General features: G+C 45.5%; 1 protein-coding gene across 6 annotated transcripts; it reads left to right on the top strand.

Annotated features, from left to right (window-relative positions):
* The first annotated feature begins 118 nt into the window (after positions 1–118).
* ktn1 (kinectin 1) lies at positions 119–17,498 on the top strand. Of its 6 annotated transcripts, none has more exons than XM_035609401.2 (36): positions 119–276; positions 3,768–4,477; positions 4,571–4,729; positions 4,826–4,942; positions 5,241–5,371; positions 5,490–5,594; positions 5,732–5,872; positions 5,965–6,071; positions 6,317–6,461; positions 7,118–7,214; positions 7,332–7,516; positions 7,725–7,814; positions 7,910–7,947; positions 8,063–8,153; positions 8,444–8,512; positions 8,617–8,654; positions 8,764–8,854; positions 9,033–9,101; positions 9,189–9,226; positions 9,875–9,965; positions 10,079–10,191; positions 10,276–10,360; positions 10,784–10,824; positions 10,906–10,996; positions 11,708–11,794; positions 13,274–13,363; positions 13,486–13,572; positions 13,648–13,737; positions 13,830–13,922; positions 14,011–14,079; positions 14,191–14,274; positions 14,695–14,778; positions 15,873–15,956; positions 16,055–16,150; positions 16,256–16,366; positions 16,458–17,498. In XM_035609401.2, the coding sequence occupies exons 2-36, from the start codon at positions 3,769–3,771 to the stop codon at positions 16,485–16,487; spliced, it is 3,846 nt and encodes a 1,281-aa protein (XP_035465294.2). In that variant the 5' UTR covers positions 119–276; position 3,768; the 3' UTR covers positions 16,488–17,498. The 6 variants fall into 6 exon arrangements, with proteins under 6 accessions (XP_035465294.2, XP_035465297.2, XP_035465296.2 ...); XM_035609404.2 differs by having other exon boundaries at positions 13,663–13,737; XM_035609403.2 differs by having other exon boundaries at positions 10,787–10,824.
* Positions 17,499–18,756: the final 1,258 nt, after the last annotated feature.

The following is an 18,756-nucleotide window of genomic DNA, read 5'->3' on the forward strand; positions in this document are numbered from 1 at the left end:
TTTTTTAGATTTCGAACCGGGGGCGTCTCGAAAAGGCGGGGGTGTACGTCATGTTATCAGACGGCTCCGCTCGGTGTACGCGGCGCTACGAAACGAGCGCGCCCTTGCAGTCTGACGATGACCCGCCCCCGCGAACCAGAAACAGCAGATACTGTGACGGATAGCGCAGGAGAAGAACGCGAGCCTGAGCTGCCGGGAAGTCAGGAGGCAGCCGGAGTCCACGCACTGCGACGACACTTCACCTCTGGCCACGGCAACGGCGAACTGAAGCTACAGGTACGTTGCGAGACGCGGGTGTTTTCACCGGCACCATGTTGTTTGTCTTCGTCCCCTCTCGTTAAAGCGCCCCGCGCCCAGCTCGTGGCGTGGCTAAGCTCTTAACCCGGGCCTGGGAACGGCCCTCAGGACGCACACGGAAGAACGGAGCAGCACAACGGGTCAGACATTTCAGGAGAGAGGGGGGCTGGGTCAGGACGAGGCCCGCGGGGGGGCTCGACGTCCACGCCTCCGGTCGCGCCGCGAGCTGGCGAAGGAGAACCGAACTCGGGCGTCCCTGTGTCACACGGCCACTTCTGTCAACGAACACTTCCTCTGTACGAACACTTGGATCGGCCGCTCCACGTTACGTGGCTAGCGTCTGTGCTAGCTAGCTCATTCATACTGCTGAGCTGCGGCTCCACAGGAGACGCGAACTGGACGCCTGCTCCCAACGACCACATGAACTACTTGTACACACACTTCCACGACGACGTTAAGCCCCCGCTGTCACACACACACACACACACACACACACACACACACACACACACACACACACACACCTCTGGTCATGTGGGATGAGCGAGCGAATGTGTTTCTACCTTCGCTTCCGGGTTTCTTTTGGTCAGAACGTTTGATGCAGGGGCGACCGAGCGTGGACGATCAGATCATCTCCCCTGTGGTTCCAGGCGGTGTCTACGACCAGGAGCAGCTGCCAGTGCGTGTCTGTAGTTCAGTTCAGGAGTAGGCCGAAGGTTTGACACGACCCAGACCTGCTGGGACATGTAGTCCTCAGGCGGGTTGGACCCGTGGACAATCACCCCGGTGTCGCGTCGGCAACACTCCCAGAAACGCGGCACATACCGATCTCCTCTCCTCTGTGCTTTGTTCAGGTTCATGTGTAGATGAGCTCTCCTCTCTGGTGTCTTTGTTTTACTCGAGTCACTGTTTGAGTGAAGCTCTCTGGTTTCCTGGTTACAGTCTCACCAGGAGGAGTAGAGCATTTCAGCTGATCCCGTCCAATGGGTAGAGGTTTAGGTGGATGGGCTCTCAGTCAGGAGGCATCACAAGCGCAGATGTACACTTGGTGATAGACAAATATTATCCTTTGACATGCAAGGTTGTGTCATGACCTAGTTTTCCCAAGTACTGACTGTGCTGCCTTTTGGGTCTGATAATCATCAGGAGTTCCCTCTGTGTCCACGCCTGCCAAATCAGGGGGCCCGTCCAGCCAAGTGCCGAGATTCCCGGGAGCCAACAGCCCGAGAGTGCTTTGTCCTCTGGGCTCATTCTGATGCCACGGGACAAGGTTCAGGCTGCACAAGGAAACTCACGTACCTTTCACTCGAGGACTGGGGCAGAACGAAAGAAAGCAAGCAAGCAGGCGTCACATTTTTACTTTACTCCACCCATACTTTATATGCCCTGAGGCCATGTTGCTTTAGGAGTTATGCCACAGCTTCAGTTGGTCTGTCATGGGTTTCCTGGAACATACAGTGAATGTAACATAAGAAAGACATTTCCTGGTTTGGTAGCCACAGAAAGAAAGCAATTTAAATCCTTCTTACTCAATCTATCCATGGCGTGAATATAGTACATACTGTTCTATAGCCACTGTGTCTCGTTGATCCTATTTTCTAAAAGTTTCCAAGTGGCCTAGCTAGATTATATGCAGGTTTTAGACGATCAAGGAAACTGATTTGGTCTTTTCATGCTGCTTGTTTGCCTTAGTTTGCGATTTATGTACTAACGTTTGGCTGTATAGTGTGAATGACACAGCTTTTATTGAGGTCACAGATTAGAGGATTCTTTTAGTTTACTCAGAGGAAACACTATAAGATGGTAAAATATATAAGATGGTAAAATATTGAACATATGATAACCAGCTTGGTACATTTCTCTGTGTGTTAAGGAAGATGCAATGACAGTTTTTTTTCTCAAGGTGGGAGTGAAACAGAGTCAACATTATACTATAGCCTAAGCCTGTCAGTCCTCAGGAAGCCCTGCAGTGGAAAGTTATTCTTAAATGTATTATCATGGGTAATCTCCTTAATCCAAATCACTAAAGAGGTCTGCTCTACGACAGTGACTCCTGTGCCACTGGCACGTTTTCTTGGCTACAGGATGGGATTGCGTAGCACATCAGGCGTGTCACTGTAGCTGCAGTTCTGTATTGTTGACAACACAATGCTGCTGTCGTCACCCAAGGCTCACATATGCACAAGTGAGTTCTATGTGCGAGAGACATTTCCCCACGTGCACTACCTTCGATTCTGCCTCTGCCATTGCAGAACCACCTCTGTACATCATGCACTCCAGTGTGTAATCATGTTGAATAATGTTCAAACATAAAAGAGGAAAAAAAGTGCAAGCTCCATACATAATCTGACAGCTGCTTTAGAAATGTGATATTTTTATTTTTTTGGCGACGTTTTTGGCACTGTTTGGTCGATAAATAAAATTGCTGAGCTGAGAAACTGCTCAATATGGTAAATCATTGGATACTACTTATGCTTACAGTTGTTTTGTTTTTTAGCTAAAAAAACATGCTGTCTTAAATGATCACTGCCTCTATCTGCATTGATCCTCTCCTAGTTCATTCTCACTCTGTAGCAATGCCTGTTGATGCCTTGAGAGGACAACGCACCGTGCCTAAGAATATCTTTGGCAGATGCTAAACTGGTGAAATCTCAGGACCTTTTGACTCTGTAAACTTTGCCTACGCGGGAAGACGAACCTCTTCTCCCGTGGCTTGAGGCAGGCAGGGGCCAAACTGCAGCTGCATCAGACTTCAGCGGGTGACACTATCATGTGGGTGTATTTTTGCCTTTTGCAAATTCATCCTAATGTGAGTTTAGAACACCGCCAAGTCGCCCTTGTGGGGGCTTGGGAAGGGAAGTGACAAAATGAGGTTGTGAGCCATGTCCTTCTTAGCCTAGTTGTGTCTCTGATGTCATTGACCTATTTTGTACCCTTTACGATACAGTGAGTGAAGTAAATGGCTTTTGTTATCTTGAATATCTTTTTTGCCTGGCTCTTACAAGCCACGTGTCAAGACACGCCTTTTTTCTCTGTGAACCAATATAAAGGTAAAGAGGATAGTAAGCTGTGTAGCAGGGGGTAGTGTTGCCTAAGTGGATCATATCACATCACCAGGAGAAGACAGGGTGTCAGTTCTCTGCGCAATATAGACGTACAAAAACATCCACTCCTGATATTTCATACTTTCACCAGATTACAAGTTGTTGACTAGCCAAGGCTAGTAGATATGGTTGATCTGCAAGTAATATTCTCTCAGGAGCCAAGGCCAAGTACAGCAGGATTTCTTTTGGATCGATATGAGCAGCAAGCTGAAATCACAGCTTCATGTTTTTTGCTGATAGAAATGTCAAACCCACAATTAGTGTAAAATATTGGCAGATGCATATCATGATGTGGAATAACTGTTATTGACTGTGTGCTGACCGTCCTCTTATTTTTTTCTTGGTGTCTTGTCTCCTTTTTTCTAGAATGGCGCTGGATATCTATGACTCTCAGTACCTGCTCATCCTGGCCCCTTCTCTGGTCATCGCCCTCATGTTCCTCTTCTTCTGGCTCTTCATGAAGGAAACCTCCTATGACGAGGTGCTGGCCAGGCAGAAACGTGACCTCAAGCTGCCACCATCCAAGCCAGACACCCGTAAGAAGAATGAAAAGAAGAAGAGCAAGAAGAAGGAAAGCACCAGCGGGGGAGGCAGCGGGGGTAGTGGTGGAGGAGAGTCTGAAGAGGAAATGCGGGACTTTGATGTTGCTGATGGGGTCAACAGTTCCACTCTGGAGGTAGAGGAGGAGCCGGCACCTGTGGCTACGCCAGATCCTGCTCCACCAACACCTACTCCTCATGTGCCTGTTGCGGTGTCAAGTGAGCCTCCTGCCGGTCTGAGGGAGAGGAAGAAGAAGGAGAAAAAGGCTGCCAGGGCTGCAGCAGCAGCTGTTGCCGCCGCCGCTGCCAGTGCTGCAGCTACAGCTTCCCCCTCCGAGGGGCCGGAAGTGAATGGCTCCAAGGTGGTCAGCCGCAAGGTAGAGCAACCTCTGGCTGCGAGCAAACAGTCCAACCCACCTTCTCCCCAACTCGAGGTTCAGATCCAGGTCCAAGCTACTCAGGCTCCTGTTCAGGCTCAAACACCGCCCCAGATCTCTGGGAAGAAGAAGGAGAAGAAGAAGCAAAAGGCCGAGCCTGGTGAGTAGTAAACAGTAGTCTAAAGTCAGTGAGGTGCTGGGGTAGACTACCTGACACTGACAGTCCTCTCAACTTGCTTGTCCCTTTTTCCAGTGGACGACCAGCAGTCAGAGGTTAAAGCAGAGCAGGCTCCTGCACCAGTCAAGAAGGACGCTCCCACTGTAGCTGAAACCAGAGTTCTGGATGGTGCTGCCCCGAGTGTCACCGCTGGCAAGAAGAAGAACTCTGCCAAGAGGCAAAAGACAGAGCACAGTTAGTGACGATACAGTTGTTTATACACTCTCAATTTCTTTAAGATATCAGTGTGTGATAATCGAATTTTAATCAACCTGTTCTACTCAAATCCAGTAGATGACGCCCATGTTGTGGCTGACTCGGCAGCTTCTTCCAACCACCAGTCTGCCCAAAACGACGATGTACCATCCAAAGGGTCTGGCAAGAAACAGAAGAATGAGACTGACAAAGGTAAGAGAGGAAAATAATTATTTGTTGTTGTTTTGTACTGTTCAGCCACTTGATAATCTTCTTAACCGTCTCTTGTGTTGTGTGTTGTTTTTTTTAAAGATGTTTTTTGGGGCACTTTTATACTTTATTGATAGTGGACAGTAATTACAGGAAAGGGGGAGAGAGTTGGGAGGACATTCAACAAATGGCCAGGGTCGGAGTCGAATCCATGGCCAACCCAGGAGGACTCCAGCCTCCGGTGGGGCGCCGGTGCTACTCACTGAGCTAACCGACGCCCCGTGTTGTGTGTTTTTAACAGAGAACGCAGACATGAAGCTGAAGGAACTGCTGTCTGGTCTGTCCAGCCTGGCGCTATCAGAAGCCGAGGCCGTCAGTGTGATGGCCCTCCTCCGAGAGAAGAGTCCTAACGCCTTAGACGCCTGGCACAAAGTGAGAGATTAATAAGTGATTCATTTGAATTTGATGACAAGTGGCCTTATTTGTATTTGGCATGAGACCTGGTGATTGTACTATGCCCGCTTTTATGTTTTATGTCTCTCGCCACCAGTCTGCAGCCAGGCCCGACCCAGCTGCCCAGGAGAGAGAACGACTCCTGACAACTCTTCAGGAGGAGGCCTCCATTGCCAAGGACAAAGTGAAACAGCTCAGCCAGGTCTAGATTCCAATGTTCTGCCCGATGAAATGCACAATATGATTCATGAGTTATTTCCAGCTTATTCTTCATACCCTAGGAATCATTCCCTTGCTTACAGCGATATGCTTTACACGCCTTTTTGCCTTGTGCTGCAGGAGCTTCAGGTGGAGAAGCAAAAGACAGGACGGGTGGAGGCCGTGATGAGGGAGCAGCGTGCAACCATGGAGAAAGAACTGGGGGGCATGCAGGCCAAGGCACAGGGCAGCTACCAGGAGCTCCAGACCATGCAGATAAAGGTGAGAGCTTGGCATTGAGTTTTATTCAGTCATGATAGAAAATGTGAAGGAACCCATACTGTTCTCAACACTGAATCCTATTGCATGTGTAGTTCCAGCAGGTGAGGGAGCAGCTGGAAAGCCAGATCACTCGACTGCAGCAGGAGAACGGCATCCTGAGGGACGCGGTCAGCTCCGCCACCAACCTGATGGAGAGCAAGTCAGTGTCTCTACAGTAGAAAAGAATGTGCTGGTTATTCTGTGTGATTCAATTCATATTACAATTTCAGCACATTGTCTTTTTTTATTATTATCTCAGACTTCCTATTGTAACATTATAGATCCATCTACAGTTACACTGTGCCCTGTAACAACTATTTATTATTCAATTCATCAAGGTCTCTCGATAGAGCCCCATCAACCGTTTCACAACAGTCATTTGTTTGTATGTGTGTGGTTTGATAGGAATTCAGCAGAGCTGAACAAGCTACGTTCCGAGTACGCCGGTCTGATGAAAGAGCTGTCAGACAACAACAGCAAGCTGCAGCAGGAGGAGCACCAGAGGAAGTCACTGGAGGTCAGCTACAAGCAGAATGTGTCCCAGCTGGAGGTACGCTAATCCAGATGTACAATGTGTTTATTTAGCCCCTGCTTCGGTTTCCCCAGCTGAGACGAAAACGAACGCCGCTGTTCAAAACCTGGGCATATCGCACGGCTTTAAATCTGGTTGGCGGGAGTGCCAGTGTTACCAGGGAAATGGGAAGAGGGCGTAGTGGAAATCCTGGGGAGGGTTGTGGGAAATGGAGCCCTGGCTGTGAGGATTGTGTTGGCTTTGGAAGCAGGAATGTTTGAGGCTTTGTGCTGTGTATAAACAACCCTTTCCTGCTAGACACCCAGCTCAGGCCTTCCTGCCTTTTCATTGACCACGATCAAAGATGGAAATCTTAGTTGCTAGCTCGACACAGGCGAGTCTCGTCAAAGACACAGTGAGGAATGCCAAAAGTAAAAAAACCCAAGAATATCTTTTAATTTAGTGAGACAATCTGAGCTCAGTTTGAATCTTTGAGGGAAAAAATGACAAAAGATTCTTAGTTTTGTTGAAATTGGAAGGATGTTATCTATTAGTCCAGTTTTGTATCTAACACCACCAGTATCAGGGATTCAATTCCCTTCAAGCTAACTGTGCTAAAAACATTTGGGCACTTATGTGCTAGGGTAATGTTTGAAATTTTTTTAATTATTTTCCATAAATCTCTCACTCTAAAGGCTCAACTGCAAGATGCTAAGCGGCGCTGGGAGGAACTGCAGAACTTCCTTCACAATGTCAATGCAGAGAGAGAGAATCTTCAGGCCTCTAAGCAAGGTGCTACGACATAAGATCACATCACAGTGTTTTCTTGAGAATTCTTCCCAAAAAAATTGAGTGAAAGGTCAGGTTTCATTCAGCCTCTCCACGTCCCTGTGTGGTGCATGTGTTCAGAGCTCCACAGCCAGCTGCTCTCGGTGGAGACGGAGATGAACAACAAGAACAAGGAGATCCAGACCCTTCACGGCAGCCTGACCGAAGCCATGGTGTCCAAGGAGCGGCTAGAGCAGAGGGTGATGGAGCTTATGGAGATGTCCCAGCACAGCATGCCCGACAACTCGCTGCAGGTCCAGGTTCAGGTGAGTCACCAAAACAGCACCAGCGTCAAAATGATCCATTACCAGTTCAGTTTATTTTACATTTTTCTTTGTTCACTGTATTTAATCAAGCTGAACTATATCAAATGAAGCTTAAAATGCATTTCAGTCCTCTGAAGTTTTGATTCTGTATCAGTAGGCAGAGCAACACTCACTTCTTGTATTCGCTAACGACCTCTGTCTTTAACAGGAACTTATGAATGAAAACAAAGGTCTTCAGGTCCAGAATGAGACAATGCAGGTCCAGAATGAGAATCTGCAAGTCCAGATCTCTACACAGGTATATGGGTCAACCTCCTTTACCTATGTTTAGTCAGACTAATCCACCTGCATATCTGTGTGTAGGCTAATGAGATCTCTTGTCCTCGCATGCAGGTTACCCACGTCTCCCACATTGAGGAGCTACAGAAGCTGTAAGGAAAAAAAAGTGTTCCCTAGTCAGATATAGTGATTGCATTTAAAGTGATACTTCTGTGCTATATTTTTTTCCTTCTTGTTTTCTGCTGACTCTTCCCCTGCTCTGTCCAGACTTGCTGAAAAGGAGTTGCAGAGGAAGAGTCTGGAGGATTCTCTAAATGCCGAGAGGAGCAGTGGGGCTGGTAGAGAAACGAACATGCAGGTTAGAGTCACAGAGCTTCTTGTACTAACATTGCATCGGTTCATTAGTCAGCAGGAATTTGGTAAACATGTTCGTCAATGTGCTGAGCAGGAATATGGATTGAAAACCACGTCCTCTGCCCTGCCAGAGAGAGTTGGTGCACATTTGCTGCCAACGCGATATGAATTATTTAATGGGTTTTATAAATGTAAGACAGAATTATGTGTGCTGTCTCGTTGTTCAAACCTTCATATCCTGGGTTTTCTTGGCATAATAAATATTGATCCCCTGTCTCTCTCTCTCTTCCGCAGGCCTTGCACAATGAGAACATGTCACTGAAAGCAGAGGTTCAGAATCTGCAGGCACAGATTTCTGATCAGGTTCGCTGTGTACCTTGACATTTTTTCCCAAAACTTTTATGACCTCATGTTCTTCCTTTTGACACACCCTCTCTTTCTTCCTGCCTTTCACTGTCCTTGTGCAGACTGCTTCCCAGATGGCTTTGGACCAGTTCCAGAAGAGGTGCGTGTGAAAACTGGAACATGTTTTTAGCACACCAACTGGTTAGGCTTGTTACTCGCTGTTCATTAAGATAGTGATGACCTTCTGTCGCACATTGCATTCTACCCAGTGTCCGGGAAAAGGAGGAGAACATGAAAACCGTAGAGGGCCTGCTGGAGAAGGGGTTGATTGAGGTGGCGAACAAGGAGGAAGAGCTCAAGGTGACTGTTTTCTTTGGGTTGATAAAAGGACAGCAAACTGTAACATTTATTTTTTTTAAAAACATGCTGCCTCACATGCAGATCTGCATATGACTCACATCAGCATCCTCAAATGACTCTGTCCTGTTATCACCATCCTTAACTGGCAGACGTGTTTGTCACTATTTCCATGATGTAGGTTGTAAGAGAAGAGAATGAGGCTCTAAAACAAGGAATCGAGGGCTTTATGAGAAAGACGGCAGAACAGGTGAGTTGATCTAAAATCCCCATTAAAATAGATTTGCACCTTTTATTATATGTTCATCTGTTTTACTTTTTCCCCCCTGAATCACAGGCATCATCAGAGTCAATAGTGGAGGAACTCCAGAGCAAGTAAGATCAATTAAGTTGACCTGTGTTTATGTACCCATGTGACTTGAGCTGCCCTCAGTCATGCACTTAACTTCTCAAGAGGCGCTGAATGTTTCCAAATGTTACTCCGGGCATTGTCCGGGACTTTTCCCGCTACCACACAGTGTTCCGAAAATGTTCGTGCTATAGTGAACGCATCCGACAATCTCCTGCTGCGTTGGTCACCTGTGAACGGCGAACTCCGGAGAATGTCCGAACGCAATTCTGCAGACGTATGTCTGGAAACAGCAGATCGTGATAAAGTTCACTCATGGTGTCCATAACACACAGACAGACAGATGTGTAAAAAATATCTCAATCTAATCTTGAGAATCTCGCAGCCAACCAGCTGAGCTGTTGCAAGTCATAACTGCATGTTTTGAAAACTAAAGGTTGCTACCTGCTGCACCATAAGCATATCAAAACTAATTCCTCTTGGCACTGCGATCACTCCTTAGACACACTCATGATAGTAATTGTTTTAACATGAGATATCTTCTGGCATCAGCGACTGCAGATGGTTAAATGTGCTCTTGTTTTTGATATCATTATATATGTAGACATCAGCAGATTCTATGTGACTTTTAAACAGTTCTTTATAATGAACCTCTGTCTCACTGTAATTTGAAGGATCCAAGAGAAAGATGTGAAGCTAAAATCAATGGAGAAGAGTCTACATGCATTACAAGACGGCATCTCTGCCAGAGACAAGGCAGTTGAGGTGTGTGCTTTTCTGTTATCAAAGAAATACAAGGTGTAAGTATTTCAGGAGACCAGAAATACTGTTCTTTGTGTTGTTTTGAACTTTTGGCTGAAGCGTTTTTGGTCTCGCAGTCTTTGGAGCAGCAGTTGGCTGCCCTGCAGGCAGATACAGAGCAGCTGAGACAGAAGGAGATGCAGGAAGAGGCGACCAGTTCTGGTCCTCACCTCCAAGAACTCCAGGCTGAGTGAGTTAACCCCTCAGATCACCTTGCAGCCCTCCAGCGTAGCCCTTACAAATCGGACTTATGTTGAGCATATCTGACCCACAGCCTGGCGGCGAAGGACCAGCAGATCCAGATGCTGCAGGCTGAGCTGGAGGCACGGACTCAGGAGATGAGCGAGAAGATGGAGCAGGTGAGGAAGGGTTTCATAAAAACTGTTCTGTTCAAAGTTCAAGTCTGACACATTAAAGGATTTGATTCAAGAAGACTTTCCTTGTTATAATAAAACCTTTACAGAGTGATTGTGCATTCACTCTGTAGTTTCCATTTCCCAACCAGTGAAGTCTTTTTTCTGACTTTGGTGTGTTTGTGTGCTTTGAAGTTGGAATGTGGAAAAAACATGGATGCTGTAAATGAGATGTTGTGTTTCAACAACACTTCTTTCCAATATTTGCATAATAAGAAAGAGAATAGCATAAGGATCATATGTGGCATATGATTTGCACCATTAAGTCATCAAAACTTTCTTACAATCAAAGAACAGTTTAAACATGTTTAAATTGATCTCATGCTGTCCTAAGATTTAATTGTTGTTTCTTTTCCTGTCCCCAAATAGCAGTCACACACAGCAGTACCAAACCCAGAGCTTCTTACAGCGTGAGTAGCTTGGCTAGTCTCCTCATAACTTTACACAATTACACCTATATTACAAACTTAAGTCGTTATGTTGTCTATCAGGTTGTCAGAGAAGGAGAAGCAGGTGTCTGATCTACGGGGTGAGGTGGCTGAGCTGAGCGACTCCCTGGAGCTTCATAGGAAGAAGAATAACGTAGGTTTTCTTCTCTAGTACCAGTCACTGCTCTGGTGTTGCCCCAGAGAGACTTCAACCCTCACTTGTGTGATACCCCAACACACTGCCATTACAACCATACTCCCTCTTGTCCTCTGCCACTTAGTGTCACTTGCTTTGCTTTTTGTCCCTTTTTAAACTGATATTTTAAAACAAAAATAGAAAGATCTCTCTCGGTAAGGTTGTGTTTGCAACGCGATTTTACACATCAGTACAGATGTCTATTTTGATTTGGATTGTGTAAAGCCGAGTGTTGCATAACAGGGCTTCCAGCCTACTCTTGTTATGCTTGCCATCGGCCATGACTGTTTCAGCAAGCTTGTCCGTGCATGTGGGTGATTCAGAGCATTAGAAACTTGCCAACCTTTTATTTTTTTATGGAGGCATATTTGATTCCAAAAGCATATTTATGTTGACAGCATTGCCTTAATTTGAATAGAGAGTTCTCACAGAACGTGTTACTATACATAACTTGCGTACTGTGCATGAGGTGCGAGACAGCGAGTCTCGATGTGATTTGCTCATACTTATTTTTAGTGGTTGGAGTATGGAGCAGCGTCTAGCCATTTTCTGAGAAATGCATTGGGTTTTGCACTGTCATTCTACCAGTCTGTATTTAAGGGTCACTGAATGCGTTTCCCCCCCGAGGCTGAACTGAAAGTAGTATCTCTCTGGAACTAACCAAAACAGGAGCTCCGGGAGAAAAACTGGAGTGCAATGGAAGCTCTGTCAGCCACCGAGTCCATGCTTCAAGGGAAACTCAGCAAAGCTGTCAAGGTTCGACACCCCCCCTCAGTCTGCTTCACTCTAGTGCCAATCTGATGCATCCTCCCCCAAAATGCTGTTTTTTTTTTTTTCCATAAGTGAGATTTATTTACAACCATCATCCATAACAGAGCTGCATGCTCATTTACCTCACTCTCGCCCCGTTTGTTCTTTTAGCCTCAAGTTCTCAATTGGCTGTGTAGTGAGATGATGAACTGTCACTCCCCCTTAAAAAAAAAAAAGCTTTGAAATATAAAAGATGTTGCCCAAAACTCAGGCTGATGGGTAGGAAATGAGTGTGCAGTGACCTTGAAATCATTTCATTAGATATCGTTAGATTGAGATTCACGGTTAATCATTTTCACAATTTCCTGTCTCTTGTCTGTCATGTGACTCATTTCTAGCATGATTTCCCCATTCTACTTTTTTGACATCCATTGTGTCATTTACTGTTGGCCAATGAACCTCTGTTAAATTCACTTTGATCTCAATGCAAGTTAACATTAGTTTCTTTTAAAAGGATTTAAAACTTATTTGGAAATGCAACAGTGTCCATATGTTTCTCAATGCTCTGTATTCACAACTGAAACGTCTTTTGCTCCAAATGTAATTGCATATAAAACAAAATCTACAGTATGTATCAATCTACGTGCAGGTCCCTTCGTGTAGAGCGAGCTACCAGATAGCTCTTCTATTAACAGTTGCACCGACGTGTGTATATTTTTGCCGTCCCCCCCCCCCGTACGCTAGGGAACATGCTGAACCATCAGCACAGCAGCTGCTCCTCTGCCATCCGAGTACAGTAGAAATCACCTTCTCTGAGCGGAGCCTGGGTGTTCCTTGGCAGCTGCTGTGTACTGTCAGTGCATGCTGCATGGTTGAAATCAACTCACCACACATCTCGGAGCCGCCTCGCGACAGAGTGTTAATGTGAATAGTGGTTGGAGTGCCAGCTGGCTAGCGTCTGGCATTACCTTCTCCCTTCAGGCCTCCGAGTGACAGTGCATGATGCCGGCCTATTGTGGGACGACTGATAGCTGCCTTTCATTTATTTATTCAAGGGTTTCAATGTACTTTTGTAGAATCTCATGAAAAGCAGATTGATGTACTTGTGGTTAAGGGGGAGCGTGCGATTATGCTCTGAATCTGAGGTCGCAGACACTTGGCGTAGGTGTGGCCTATTTAAAGATGCTGATGTTCGCTGTGGGTAATTGGGTGTGGGAGTAAAACTGGGTTTATACCAGTGCCCTACAGTTGTGCTTTAAAATGCTAAATGTATCATTCCTGTGACATTGATTGGTGCAGCCTGATGGACGGATTGATGCCCAGATTCAAAACAGGATTTATTTACATTCAAATGAGGAAGACGGAAGTGTTGTGGTCATTTCTGCTCAAACGACCACTGGAGCTTGTCATTCAAGTGATCAGGTCAGTGTTTAACATCTCTTTCTCTCTCTCACTCCATTTTGGCCCCCTCCTATCACTTTGTAGGAGAACCAGACCGCACTGGCAACGGCTCAGGCCGAGTGTCGAGATATTCTGCACAGACTTCTGCCCCATGTGCCTCTGCCCACGGAACAGGTATGGATCATATCTAAATATTTACCTCATCCAAATTGTGTTTCAACAAGCTTCTTTACACTATTGCACTTCTCCTGCCTTATGATTTTTTTTCTCCACTTTTAATCTCTTCTTCCATCTAGAACCATCAGGAGTGGCTTCACAAATTTGGGAAGGCAGTAGCTGAAAACCCCGCTGCACAGTCCAACCCTGCATCAGGGGACTCTGAGGTAAATAAAGTGGAAATATAAAGTCGATCGTTTTTGTAAACGGAGGGTATCAATAAAAATCTTATGTCTTACTAGGGACTGGCTGACAAGCTGAAAGAAGCTGAAGAAACACAGAAGATCCTACAGAAAGACTGTGAGACGTACAAGAAGGTTTTGGCAGAGACGGTGAGATGAGGTTTTCGTTTTACATTCATTGGTTGCAACAGTGGTGCTGCATCTGTTGCCAGACTGAGCTGTCATTCCTGCTGCATCCACAGGAGGGCATCCTGCAGCGCCTCCAGAGCAGCGTGGAGCAGGAGGAGTCTCGCTGGAGGGTGAAGCTGGAGGTAGCACAGGGAGAGCTCAGAGAGGTTTGTAATTTGGTCGAATACCAAAATCTCTGATTGCAGCATGTGCTCTTTTTCATTGCATCAATTCTTCCTCTTTCTATTTTAATAGATGAGCCAGAAAGTCACAGCTCTGGAGCAGGAGAGTGAGAGAATAGCTGAGGGAGCCGAGTTGGAAAATGTTTGTCCTCTTGAAACACACATCTGACATTAAGTTTTTTTTTCTCTTCCATTTTATATTGTGTTTTTGTCACTGTTGTCTGTATATCTGAACCTCTTCTCCGCTTTGAAGCTGAGAAGAGAAAAGCAGCATTTGGAGTCCGAGTTGGAGAGGGCGGAGCATGAGAGCGCCACGTATGTGACGGAGGTCAGAGAGGTGAGCAGAAACTGAACTTGTTCACCTTTCTGTTGCCCTATAACAGCATTCGTCCTCCTGTCGCATAAAGGATGAGCTGCGTTGTGCTTCAATCACACGTTTCTACTGATGTTTCTGTGACATCCCTGTACATTTTATTTGGGGCATATGACAATTGACACAACACACATACATTAAATATTGGTAAACTAAAGGAACACATGCTTGACATAGTGAGCTCTAGCATTACACTTACCAGACTTACTTAACTGATGGCCTTTGGTCATTTACACTTAACAGGATCCTGTGAGGATCCACTTTTAATAGACGCCTCATGGCCTCAACAGCTTGTATCACTACATAGCCTGTTTACTAGTAGTTCTGTCCTGGACCGATGCCCACAGACTCCCATTAAACGCATCATGTCAAACTTAATTTCAGCTCAAAGATCTGTTGACTGAATTGCAGACCAAACTTGATGGCTCATATACAGAGGCTATCAGACAGAATGAGGAGCTGAATTTGGTAAGAGACGCTCTCACCCCCGCTAGAGCTAGAGCTCCTTTTTTATTTTAGACCTTTCCTTACGTCACTCGGCAGTGGGTTCTACACTGACCTGTCAGAGGATGGTGTTTTTTTTCCCGTCTTCTGCAACTATGCGTCATCATCCATAACCTTTGGAAACATGGAGTCACTGGGTGCAGGAGCCAAGAATGTGACCTTGTGAAATAGCAAAAAAAATCGGAGGTTATGAATGGTGGCTCTCCTCACACTCGGTGATACTTACAACACTAATTTTTCTCTCTTCTATGCACTGGCACACCACCTCACTGCTGTGTAACACACTGGCTTACGAGTCAACCATTGCTTCTTCTGCTGAGGCACAAAAAATGCTCTGTTTGTCTGTCATCAGCTAGAATTCTACTCCACTCCTGTTATTTCTTCCAGCTGTCTTACAAAACCTAGTCTGTCTGTTTTGTCTCCTCGTCTTTGTCTTGCCATAATGTAATAGTGTGTCACAGCTAACAGTGGAGCTGTTTTTATCGTATGTTGACCCAAAATATTAATGCCCAACATGCCAACAGAAAATATGTTTATATGTAATGTAAACATTTAATGCTGCGTTATGCAGCAAGAAAGCTCTGGCCAATAGGATACACAAAAGTGTAAATTCCCAGCAGGTTACTTTTTAAAGTGAGTAATTCTTAATCATATTGTTTATTTTGCAATCTTGGAAAAAAATGACTGCAGCAGCAGCAACAACTTTCAAGGCTTGTAACATCTTGTTTCAAAAGTATCGCCTGTGCTGTGTGATGTCCCACAACAGTGTGATTCTCAAACTGGACTTCCTGGATCATGATTCATCTTCTGACCAGTACCTGAAGCAACATGCCCTCACTCAACAGTGATAATTTGGTTTGATTGTGGTCTAAGTAGGACAAGCAAAAAAATCAGTGCAAATATTGCCCATTTGAACTTAACTCAATTAATTTAGTGTAGACAGTGTTGGCTGAAAGTTTTGAATACGTTTACATGCATTGATGAATTAAAAATGAGATTCACTAGTGTCCTTGGGAAGCTATTGTGTACTTGTGCTGAGTGTTTCTTTTTAATTCCAGCTGAAAACTCAGCTCACTGAGACTCTGTCCAAGCTGGCGGCCGAGGAGAACGAGAGGCAAAGGGTGGCTGGTGATTTGTATAAGGTAAGAGGGATCATTTAATATTTCGCTACACTTCTCACACGGGTTCAACTCCACGCCACATTGTTAACAAGTGAAAACGTTTTTTTTCCTTTGCACAGGCCCAGCAGTCGCTTGATCTGATCCAGGGGGAGCTCTCGAACGTGACAGACAATGCCGATGACCTGATAGAGAACAGCAGTCCGTCATCACAGAGGGTGAGAGTCTGGGGTGGTTTGGGTTGTTCGAACAGTTGTTGGTTTACGCCTCCGCGTGTGTAGTTGTTACATTGAGCTCTAAACCTGCCATGCTTTTTCTGCCAGGAGGAGATGGAAAGAAAGGAGAAGGTGACTGCAGGACTGAACCAAACGGTCCGAGAACTACAGCAGTTGCTACAAGGGGTCAGCCGGCAACTCACCAAGCGACAGGAAGGGGTAACGCCTATTTCCACGTAATAATATTTAGTCTTGTATCTCCACACTTAAGTGAGGAGTCTGAACATTGTGCATGTGTGATTTCTTCCAGGAGGCTTACAAAGATCTGCCCGAGGTATAGGGAGAGGAGGATTGACCCCCCCCCCCCCCCCCCCCCCCCATGCAGCCACACTGACTGCAGTACAGAGACCACCTTTGACCTTTGGTCTCATCACTTACCACCATTACACCATACTGTCACACCAAGCCACCACCCCCTCCAAACTTCCCCTCACCTCACCGGTACCGTCGGCAGCCTCTAACTGACTCTTGCCAAGGCCCTGGCGAACCACTCCCAGACTCCCTGTTGGCCGTTAGGCAGCAGGCAGAGGTCACTGTTCAATTCCAACACTGTACCAAAACACACCACTCCGACCCCGCCACATTCCTCTTCTTCAGCACCATAGCCGGTTAATTTTTATTCTAAACTCAAGACGACATCCAGCATAATTTCAAACTGCGTGGTAATCATTCCTCTTTAAAACACCTGTGTTTTTCAATGAAGTCTTTTGTTGAATCTTGCAGTAGTTTTTGTTTTTTGTCTTAAGAGGGCAGTGATACAGATTTCCAACTTGACTAAACAAACTTTGGTTTTCAGTCCTTTTTTTGTTAACTTAAAGATATGTATTGTTTAAGTGTACCATTAGGACCTGCTGAAACACTGTTGTTGATGTATGCTGTTTCCTGGTCAGAAAACTGTCACAACTTGTGCGTCATCGTGCATTCATGAATTCATCGCTCTGAGCCAAGGTGCATACCTTGGCTCAGTATTGGGTGGGAGAGGGAGATCAGTTGGGGTCTCAGCATATCAGACAGGTCACTACGTGACTGTAACTATGGAGATGCATAGACAAACTGCAGTCACCTCTAAACTCCAGCTCCAGAGAGACAGGAGTCTGAGGCCCCGGCTGTGGAAGGTCCAGGTCAACAGTGTAGAGGTTTTTTTTAATCTTACTGCAACTACTCTAGGAATAAGCGACCCATATCATCTGTAATCAACACTTGCTATATTATTGCTAAGTTCATTAACACTGAAGAATTTGTTCTTTTTGTAACAGGTGATGTTAATAAAAAGGGATGCTTGATAAATCTGTCCTGGGTCCTGGTGTTAAATATTTTTTTCTTCCGCTGCACCTCTCCCTCCCTACCACTGTGTGGCAGCACACAGCTTCAGGTGAAGATTCAAACTGATGTGATTCATATCTGTGCCTGTGCTCATGTTGCTTTTGCTGGCAGGTATATTAAGCTTGACTTATTTTTTTCATCTGACTTCTCTGTGCAGTATAAACATGATTGTCAAGTGTTTTGCAGACTGTAGGGAAGATTAGTCTGTACAGCCTTAATTATGGAGCATTTTGGGTGTGACCAGTTTCTCGTGGTGGTACCGTGCTGTATAATCATCATGAACAGACTCTTTTCTCTGCGTCTGTGAGACGGTTTGACAGGCTATTTCTCATCAATAAGATGTGAAAGGAAGTGAAAACTGGAAGCAAAAAACCATCCAAATCTAAGCAAAGACAACTAATGCCTTTTGTTGTAATGTTGGAAAACATCACATCAAACTGTTCAACAGTGGAAAAGGTATGAACATGTATTGTAAAGCCTTTCCAGAGCATTAGGACACATGTATGGGCAAAGATGAACGGATGTTTGTGTTGTGGGATTATCTTTTAATTTTTTATAAATTCATCTTAACCACCACCAGCTTTCCATTATGTTGAAAGAATAAATACAGATTCTATGTCACTGAAACTGACTTGACTTTGTGTATCAGGACTCTTGAGCCTTTGCTTCTTTTGCATGTAAAAAGGCCTGTAAAACAACAGGACTGTTGTGCTGGCTGGAGGGGGAAGGGTGGTGGTGGTGGTGGTGGTGGTGGTTCAGGTCAGGGGCCCGAGCAACATGGGATCAGCACATTCCTCACATTCTCCCACACTGTCATGCTACAGTCAGCTGATCGGAGATCTAGCTTTTGCCTTCATGGTAACCTCGCGGCGAAACATGTGGCCCTGCGTCTTCAACATATTTGTCATTAACTAGGGTCACACGGGGAAGCGCCGTTCAAAGCCTGCTGCAGGAGGCCGCTGCACCATATGTACATAGTCCCAATGCAAAGTGGCTGATTCCTAACAGTTGTGTTTAAATGTGATTCTCTCTGAATGTAATCAAAAAGCTGTAGGCAGTTAAATTCACTGCATGATCTCAAAAACTCTGCATGAGGTCACACTTAGTCATGCCTTATTGGCAGTCTCATGACTTCCAAAGAAAGACTGATGTGTCATGTCTGCTAAGGGAGCAGTGAGGAAGTTAATAGCGTCTTTGTCTTTTGCACGTCACCATTACTCACATTA

The sequence above is a fragment of the Scophthalmus maximus genome, chromosome 15 (genome assembly GCF_022379125.1).
Source record: "Scophthalmus maximus strain ysfricsl-2021 chromosome 15, ASM2237912v1, whole genome shotgun sequence".
Taxonomy (NCBI): domain Eukaryota; kingdom Metazoa; phylum Chordata; class Actinopteri; order Pleuronectiformes; family Scophthalmidae; genus Scophthalmus; species Scophthalmus maximus.